The sequence below is a fragment of the Canis lupus genome, chromosome X (genome assembly GCF_048164855.1).
Source record: "Canis lupus baileyi chromosome X, mCanLup2.hap1, whole genome shotgun sequence".
In the NCBI taxonomy this organism is placed as follows: Eukaryota; Metazoa; Chordata; class Mammalia; order Carnivora; family Canidae; genus Canis; species Canis lupus.
This window is the reverse complement of record NC_132876.1, coordinates 47,929,120-47,939,113: the sequence shown is the minus strand read 5'-3', so window position 1 is coordinate 47,939,113 and position 9,994 is coordinate 47,929,120. Positions and strand designations below refer to the sequence as shown.

General features: G+C 46.6%; 1 protein-coding gene across 1 annotated transcript; it reads left to right on the top strand.

Annotated features, from left to right (window-relative positions):
- The first annotated feature begins 6,428 nt into the window (after positions 1–6,428).
- Positions 6,429–9,350, top strand: GPRASP2 (G protein-coupled receptor associated sorting protein 2). The gene has a single exon (XM_072815397.1). The coding sequence runs from the start codon at positions 6,429–6,431 to the stop codon at positions 9,003–9,005; it is 2,577 nt and encodes an 858-aa protein (XP_072671498.1). The 3' UTR covers positions 9,006–9,350.
- The last annotated feature ends 644 nt before the right edge of the window (positions 9,351–9,994 follow it).

Here is a 9,994-nt window from a genome sequence, read left to right as displayed (position 1 = left end):
ACACCCATTCATGATAAAAACTCAGAAAACTAGGAATAGAAAAAAATTCTCTAAACTTAATAAGGAGTCTCTACAGAAATTTACAGCTAACATAAGGGTAAGATGCTAAGATCAGGTACAAAGAAAGGATATCCCCACTCACTATTCTTGTTTAATATAAAACTGGAAGTCCTAGCTAATGCAATAGGAGAAAAAAAGGAGATAAAGGTAGACTGACAGGGAAGGAAGAATTAAAACTGTAGTTGTTCACAGATGACACGATTGTCTATAGAATATCTCAATCCACAAAAAAGCCCTGGAACTAATGAGCAATTAGCAATTTTGCAGGATACACGGTTAATACGCAAATTTCTATTTTTTCTTATATACCAGCAAAGAAAAATTGGAATTTGTAATTAAAAACACAATACCATTTATATTAGTACCAACATTAAATATTTAGGTAAAAATCTGCAAAAATATGTATAAAATCTCTATGAGGAAAACTGCAAAACACCCATGAAAGAAATCAAAGATCTAAATAAGTAGAAAGATATTCCATGAGGATGAATAGGACAGCTCAAGATTTTCAAGATGTCAGGTCTTCCCATCTTAATCTATAGATTAAATGCAATACCACTCAAAATGCTACAAGTTATTTTGTGGATATCAGCAAACTGATTCTAACGGGAAAAAAAAAAGAGCCAAAATAAGCTAAGTGAAAAACAAGAACAAAAAAAAAAAGATCTGTGTCCATGATGATTGAGATAGACAAGGAATAGATCATGCCTGGTCCCCAGGCAAGGTGTATGCCACTGTGAAAGTTCACACGCATGTTTGTGGGAAGTAGGGGGTAGGGCTGGGGGCAGAGATGTAGTTATGATTAATCAGCACAGCTGCTTCTATATCTCAGGCTTAACAATTGGGGATTATTTGAATCTGAGATTTAGATTTCAGGGGTGTCAGGGTGACACAGGTACTAGTGCAGTCAGTGATAGTGGAACCATGGCTGTTGCAATCTGTTAGACTGTAATCCATTGTAGGATGAACTAAATATTGCTTAACAGGTAGACATAGGTCAGTATCCCTTAATCTTTTAATCATTTTTCTTTCTGACTTTAAAGGTGAAATTTAATCTATTTGAGTTGGTATCCTCACCTGTTACATGAAGGTTCTAATAGTATATTTTGGTAATATCCCACTATTGTTATAAGTTAATACACTTGAAGATTTTAAAATAGGGCCTTTCTCAGTTCAAGAAATGTTAATGAATAATAGTGCCTGTTCTCTAAATAAATTCACAATAAATTGTTCAACAAGTATTTTAAAGTCTTACAACAAAATCTCTCAGCTATTGATAGATCCATCCCTCTGTCAGAAAGATTTTGGAATCAAGATTCTACCACATCCATAATTATCAGAGGAGCTTGTGCCAGGATGATTTTGACTATATCTGTAAACGTTTAGGATGAGACTGAAACCATAAGTAAAGGTAGCGTCCACAAGAACAGGGATTTCTTTCACGATTGTTTCTACTCTGATTCCAGTGCCTAAGATAAAAGTATTCATTTGTATTTCTTGAATTAATGAAAGGCACCAGAGACTTTAAGAAAGTGAAAGAACAGTTCAGGGAGGTAAAGACCTTCACACACACCCACAGATCCCAGCAGAGCTCAGACTCCCTTCTTCAAGCCTGGCATTCAACCAAGAGGGTATGCTATGGAACAAAGAAAAAAATGATCCACAATTCAACTAAAGCCATTTAAACAGCACAGTAAAAAGAAGCCCTCCTCTGATAATTGATATCCACTGTCAGTCCAGATACTGTATAGAATCATCTCCAGATATTTTTATCACCTAAATATTGCACAGTTATAATAAATGCTTAAAAACAAAACTTGAAATGAAAATATCTGAAAATTCCTGGAATGAAATTAAAATATCTGAAAATTCCTGGAAAGAATATGGTTCCCTTTTCATCCTCAAAAACATCAGTGATTTTCAGCAAATGGGGACTTTCTTCAAGATAAACCTCAAAGGCCACTGCAAAAATCTCTTCTTTAGAAAATAGAGACGGGGGTTGCTGGAGAGGGTGGTTATAGGGGTAAGAGATGAGCCCCCAAGGTGATCTTCCCAGGGGTTCAAGGCTAAGTAAAGTAAGTCAAGGGGAATGGACTTTATCAACATGGTGAGTAAATTCAGTTCCTACTGCTGTTGTCAACACATTACTACATTCTTGGCAGCTTAAAATAACACAAAAGTATTATCTTACAGTCCTGGATGTTGGGAAAACAACAAGGATCTCACTGGTCTGAAATGAAGGCGATGGCCAGGATTCATTTCTCTGAAATGCTTTTGCCTTTTCTAGCATCAGGAAGCTACCTGCATTCCTTGGGCCTTGGTTTTGTTTCATCTTCAAAGCCAGCAATGCTTTCTCTTTCTACTTCACTGTGACACTGACCCTTCTGCCTACTTCTTCCACATCTGAAGTACCTTTGTAATTACACTGGCCAGGAAGAGACCCAGCATATTTTTATTTTAAATTCAGCTGATTAGTAATCTTAATTTCGCCAACAATCTTACTTCTCCTTTGCCCTGTGACATCACATATTTACAGGTTCTGGAAAATAGGATATGGACGTCATTGAGGGACCTTTATTCAGCCTATCACAGTGAAAGTGCCATTTAATTGGGTTTAAAATGGGCACCAGCAGGTTTGTGCTCAACCACAGTGGAGCCTAAACATGTTGCTCTGTTTGTGCCATGGAGCACAGAAAGGAAGGGCTCAAGACGACAGGAAGGATGTAAAGGTAAAGAAATGAGAGGATTCAAGAACCACCAGGCTTCTGTCTTGGGGCAGTAGGTACAGGATGACGCCTTCCTCCAAAGTGTGGCTGGGGAAACTAGACAGGTGTGTATGGCAAGTGGCTGAGATCCAAGCTGGTTCTAATCCCTGCCACATTTCCACACTGCCGAAGATCGTGAGAGCTTGGATGGGACTGCAAGAGACTTGATAGCCCAGTTGAAGAGGAGCCAGGACCAGCCCGGCACCGGGCCACGGGGGCAACAGACAGGAAAGATCGTATGACCCAGTGCGGGTCCTGATAGGGAAAAAAACGGCCCTCCTTCTTGGGCAACTAACTGTGAGGACCGCGAAATGGCAAAGCATGTTACCGTTTTTTTTTTTTTTTTAATAAATTAATTTTTTATTGGTGTTCAATTTACCAACATACAGAATAACACCCAGTGCTCATCCCGTCCATGTTACCGGTTTGAATGAGGCGGGGAAAACAGCAGTGTGGCAGAAAGAATGGGCGCAGAGCAGTGGTTGGTTTGCTCAGGTTACAGGTGTGTAGATCGCCTTCCATTAGAAAAGGCGCAGTGGTGAGGCCTCCATGGGAACCCCCGCCCACCTTCCTCCCTTCCGTGGCCCCGCGAAGCAATGAAGGAAAGGGCCACCCCAGGACCTCCGGGGCAGTCTGGGCTTAGGTCGTCTCTCCCCTTGCAGCCTGCTGTCCTGACAGCCCCTCGCCCACCAGCCTCGAGTGAGGGTGGCGGACGGAATGGGGGAGGGGGGCAGGCAGACGGTGAGCAGTCTGGGGGCTCTCCCACACCGAGGGGCGGTTGATATCCATCCGCTGCTGCCTGCAGCGCACTTTCTCCGCCCTTCCCCCCCCCCGTCCCCCTCACCCCCGGTCTCTCGATGCTAGCCCCCACCGCTAACGGTCCCCCGGTCCCACATATCGCGGTGCCAGCAGTGAGGGGGTGGTCGCCGCCGAGGTCTGTCTGCAGAGGCGGGCTGCTGTGAGCCCGCCCCTTAGGCTGGGGCTCCTCCCGGCCCCGCCCCCTCTGGGTCGGAACTAGGGTGGGCCGGGGAGGGGGCGTCGAGCCCATTCGTGCCGTATCCCTCCGCCCCCCTTCCCGACACCCTCGCCGCGAGCGTTTCGTGCCGCATCCTGCGCAGCCCCTGCCCAGTTTGGTGCGGCAGCGCGGGGGGGGGTGGGGGGGGCGGGACGCCTCTTTGCAATTGTGGCCGCACGCAAGGCGGTGGGAATCCGGGTGAGGAGCTCTGAGAGGAGGGGGAGCCCAACGACCGGCACCTTGAGCCTGTGAAGGCAAGTGGGGCTGTCGTGGGGTGGGGGAGGCGGGGAGGCCCCCACTGTCGCCCGCTTCCAGCCCTCCCGGACCCCAGACCCTGGCAGCCTGGCAAAGAGGAGGCGACCCGGTCGTAGCTGGTGCCTGAGAGAGGTGCGCAGCGCCACGGGACCCCTGGCGAGGAGAGGCGACGACCCGCGCGGGCCGGGCCCAGGGCACGGGGCTGGCCGGAGAGGCTGGCTCCCTCGGATCCTGTGGAGACGAACTGCGCCCTCCACTCCGCAGCCACCTTTCCAGGGACCCGCGACCCGCCCTCGACGGTGCCTGTGCCGGGGGAGAGCTCTGGGGGGAGGCTGCCGAGGAAGAAATGGCGGAGCGGGTGCTGGGGTGGGGGGCGCCCAGGGAAGCCGCCGGGGCGGGAGAGGGGGGCGGCGTCCGAGCGCTGTGCCCCGCTGGCGGGAGCGGGTGGCGGGTGGAGTTGGCCACTCCGGGCCCTGATTCTGGAAAGGGCCCTATTGGGCCCGCGCCGCGGGTGCCGTCCCTTACCACAGGCGGCTGATTGATGCCAAAGTCTTCTCTCTGCGCGGTAGGTCTGGCGGTTTCGTCCCGCAGGGTGCATCTGTAAAGGAGAGGCTTCAGAAAAAGGAGGAGCAGGACAATGGCCTGGATTTCTGGAGGTGTGTGTGGAGCTGGGGGCGGGGGGCGGCGGTGGGCAGCAGCCACAGTGTGGAGACCCGAATCGGGGTGGGGTGACTGCGACCAGAACAGGTCAGGCATCCAGGAATACCTTGTAAAATTCTTCTTTGTATTAGCTTTCTAAGCACTTCCCTTGTCTTCCTTCCTCACCTCCACCCAAAATTTGTGGCAGGAAAAGATGGACTAGGAGGTGAGGGTGAGACAGAAGAAGTAATTGCAAGTGCCACTGCACAACCTTTTTCTAGAATATGCGGGCACCCTTCCCCCAATTTATGCTGCGCAAGGCAGTGGGATGTGGTACACCTAGTGGTGAATCCTTAGAATTGGAGAAAGGAGCTATGTGAAGAGTGTGACGTCAAGCGATGTCCTTGTCTGCAACTCTGAAATGGAGAGCTTATGTAAAACTAGAATATTCTACCAAGAGGACTCTGTTGAAAAACCAATATTGGATTCCCATCCTTGGTATTTGTGGGTTCATCCAGAGCTCACTTGCTACCATGGTTTCCTGAGTGTCATGCTTTTTCATCTGTTTGTCCCTAGGCCTGCTTTAAAGCTGCTCACTTCTGCAAGGAAGGGAAGGAGGAAGAGACTGGCTCAAATCTCTGGAGGTTGGTGTGAAGGACAGCAATACAGGGGATAGTTTCAGAACAAGATCACAGCAGGTGTCTTTGATCCACTTGTATGTGTTTGATCCATGTCTACTCTGCCAGATTTGCACATTGCCACATCTCTTGTCCATTTCCTGCACGAGGTATTAGGAATTTTGGGGTAGGTGTGGATTAGGTTGTGACTGGAGGAGAAGACCTGAAAACAGAGACCAGTAGACAGGAAAAATTAGACAAATTAGAACTTTAAACAGAGATATGTTTACATTAGGCATCAGTGTGTCGGTTAACTAAGCAGTCAGAGTTCATTTTCTCCTGCATGTTTACATTTCTATAGGACAGCCTTCTCTCTGCTATAGGGCTTAATACCACTGAAAGAAAGTAAGGAGGAAGAAATTGCACCATATCCCTGCAGGTGGTATGAGAGTGGGTACAAATTTGGGTGGGGAAGTGGAGATAACACTGGTCTAAGAGTGATTAGGGTCTAGCCTACAGGCTCCTCAGCCTCTCCTGTTGGCAACCCCCTTTCCTACTAACCTCACACCTGTTTCATAGCAGGCAAAATAATGTGGCCACTCTGGGGGTTAATGTGTGGGGTGAAGTGAGGGTGACAGAAATACTTTCAACTGTTTTACTAAGCACTCAAGGTCCAGTCTCTCTGTGTGAATCGCTGCATGGAGTGATACAATTGGAAGATAGTCAAAGCCCCATGTCATTTTTCTTTACCTAGATACACCTCCAGTGGCAGCTCTAGTGGTGCTGGAATTGCTGCTGACCACCACCCTCAACAGGTCTGCACCTACCCAGGAACATCCACCATCCCCCAGCTTGGTTGTGCCTCTTCTGCATTTTGTCTGTGATATTGACTGAGGCTAGGCTTCGGAAGGAAGTTGATTGACTGCTGGACTGGTGATTGATTCTAACATTTGTTTCCAACTGTACTACGTGAATCACTGAAAGAACAGTGTGAAGATATAAAACTGTGAGAGGTCTGTGGTAGAGGCTGAGACTAGGATAGAGTTACTTAACTGGGCCTCCTCTGTAACTTACACCATGACTGGGGCTGAGATTGAACCTTCTGCTCAGGCGAAGCCTGAAAAGAAGGCTGGAGAAGAGGTTGGGGGTGGGGCTGAAAGAGAGAATGAAGTCCCATTGGTGGTCAGACCCAAGGTTAGGACCCAGGCACAGGTAATGTCTGGGGCAAGGCCCAAAACCGAGTCGAAGTCAATGCCTGGGGCAAGGCCCAAAACTGAATCGCAGGCAGTGGCTGGGGCAAGACCCAAAACTGAATCACAGGGAATGTCTGGGGCAAGGCCCAAAAATGAGTCCCAGGCAATGGCTGGGGCAAGACCCAAAACTGAGTCCCAGGCAATGGCTGGGGCAAGGCCCAAAGCTGAAGCCAAGGCAGTAGGGGGAGCACGTCCTAAGACTGAGGCCAAGGCAATCCCTGGGGCAAGGCCCAAAGATGAAACCCAAGCTTGGGCCCAGACTGAGTTTGGGGCAGAGGCAATGTCACAGACAGAGAGCTTGGCCCAGACCAATGCTGTAGCGTGGCCACTTGTCAGTACTGATTCTGGGTCAGTTGCTAAACCTTTGGCCCTGTCTGTGGATAGGGAACTGGTCAATGTGGACACTGAGACATTTCCTGGCTCCCAGGTTCAGACAGGAATCCAACCCTGGTTTGGAACAGGGGAGGAAGCTAATATGGGGTCTTGGTGCTATCCCAGGCCCCGGGCCAGAGAGGAAACCTCTAATGAGTCTGGATTCTGGTCAGCAGATGAGACCTCTACAATGTCTTCTTACTGGGCCGGAGAAGAGGCCAGTATCAGATCATGGCCCAGGGAAGAGGCCAATACCAGGTCCAGGCACAGGGCTAAACATCAGCCTAACCCTAGATCCAAGCCCAGATCCAAGCAAGATCCCTATATTGATTCTTGGTCTGGGTCTGAAGAGGAGTCTGGCAACCCATTTTGCTTGTGGGCTGGAGAAAATACCAATAACTTATTCAGGCCCAGAGTCAAGGATGAGGCAAATATGAGGTCCAAGCTCAGGACAAAGAGAGAGGACTTTTTTGAATCTGAGTCTGAAGATGAGTACTATAAGGAGTCTTGGTTTTTGCCTGGAGAAGAGGCAAATAGTAGATTTAGGACCAGAGACAAGGAAGAGCCTAATGCTATCTTGAAGCCCAGGGCCCAGAAAGATGTTAATAACAGTGGCAGGGTCAAACAAGAGCCCAGGTGTGAAGAGGAAGTAATTATTGGGTCCTGGTTCTGGGCAGAGAAAGAGGCTGGTATGGAAGCTGGGGCTTCTGCCATCTGTGAATCCAGACCAGGGGTGGAGGAGGGGGCCATTGGTGGATCCTTGTTCTGGACTGAGGAAAAGTCCAGTTTGGGAGCTGTGGCCAGAGAAGAGGCCAGGCCAGAGTCTGAAGAAGAGGCCATATTTGGATCCTGGTTCTGGGATAGGGATGAGGCCTGCTTTGACCTAAATCCCAGTCCTGTATACAAGGCTAATTCCAGATTCAGACATTCAGCTGAGGAGGAACTTAAGACATCATCCAGGCCCCAAACTTGGGAAGAGGTCACTGTTGAATTCAAACCTGGTCCTTGTCATGGAGTTGGCTTCCCATCTCCAAGCTCCTTTAGAATTCCTGAAGAAGCAGCATCTGTATTCTCTGAAATGTTTGAGGGAAAGCCCAAGCATGCAGAATTTACCTCAGAAGGGGAAGAGCAGGAATCTCTGCTTCAGCCTGATCAGACTGAACCTGAGTTCCCATTTCAGTATGATCCATCCTACAGGTCAGTCAGAGAAATTCGGGAGCATCTTAAGGCCAGGGAGAGTGCAGAGCCTGAGAGTTGGTCCTGCAGCTGCATACAATGTGAGCTTAAAATTGGTACTGGAGAGTTTGAAGAACTCCTCCTATTAATGGACAAAATCCGGGATCCTTTTATTCATGAAATATCTAAAATTGCAATGGGTATGAGAAGTGCTTCTCAATTTACTCGAGATTTTATTCGGGATTCAGGTGTTGTCTCACTTATTGAAACCTTGCTTAATTATCCTTCGTCCCGAGTTAGGACAAGTTTCCTGGAAAATATGATTCACATGGCTCCACCTTACCCAAATCTAAACATGATTGAGACATTCATATGTCAAGTGTGTGAGGAAACCCTTGCTCATAATGTGGGTTCCCCTGAGCAGCTGCTTGGATTACGGATGCTTAGACACCTCACTATAACTACTGACTATCACACACTGGTTGCCAATTATATGTCTGGGTTTCTCTCCTTATTAACCACAGGCAATGCAAGAACGAAGTTTCACATTCTGAAAATGCTATTGAATTTGTCTGAAAATCCTATTGTGGCAAAAAAACTATTCAGTGCCAAAGCTCTATCGATATTTGTGGGTCTCTTTAACATAGAAGAGACAAATGATAATATTCAAATTGTCATTAAGATGTTTCAGAATATCAGTAATATCATAAAAAATGGGACTATGTCCTTAATTGATGAGGATTTCAATCTTGAGCCGCTTATTTCTGCATTCCATGAATTTGAGAAGTTAGCTAAGGAACTACAAGTCCAAATAGACAATCAAAATGATCCTGAGGTGGGACAACAAAGCTAATATGAATAACCACCTGCCTTTGATCAGCCTTATGTTCCCAAAGAGCCCTGAGTAGTGCTTTGGTTTTCAGAGTCTGGTTTATGTTGTAACTTTATATTTTAATGCTGATGTTAACTTTGTTCAATTCTTAATTTGAGCTGGATCATTTTGTGGATGCCAAATGAATATTAGAGCTGAAAACATATTTGTTATTTGTCTTGCTGTCCAGATTGCAATATTTTTCAGTATTAAGCTTCCAATGAACTGAGTCACCTGTGCAAGCTACCCTGCTATTTGTTGTTTAAACATATGGTTCTCTATTCAAGTCTGTGTTTTCAATAAAGGTCTATGTGAAAATTGGAAGAAGTGACCCTTAAGTTTGAAATCCAGGTACAGATACATTATGCACACTTACAAATATAAATAGTAGTATGACAAACACCCTCATTGAAAAAATCCCATTCCTGGAGTTTAAGAATGAGATTTCTGCAGGCTGTGGTATTTGAGAAATGCTTCAGTGAAGAAGGACCCACTTAAACTCGTCACTAAAGTGTAGGATAAGGTCATTCTTAGAAGTGAGCTGTGGTGACGTGAAGAAAAGGTGTAATTGGAAGGCCTGTCCCAGTAGCAAGGATGCACCCTATCTATCTGGAAGAGGTAAGGCAAGTTTAGTGAGGGATGCAGCTGAAATGAGGCCAGCTCAAAGAGCTAAGTCAGGCAAATCTGCACATTTTACAACTAGTACCAACTCACACTCTTTCACCCAAAGAATGAAAGATGAGAGAGTACAATAACACAAATTAAATGGAGTCAGGAATAAGATTTCCTTTGTGATGATCCTAGTCCAAGGAAAGTAGTAAGGAAACACCATGGTTTTAAAAATGATCTATTTATTGTCCTGAAGTGACACTGATGCTTTTATGTCCAGTGAAACAGAAGAATGTGATATCTATGGAAAATTAGATTCCATTTTAAAATCTTGTATGTAAGTAGACAATTTCTATGTAGTT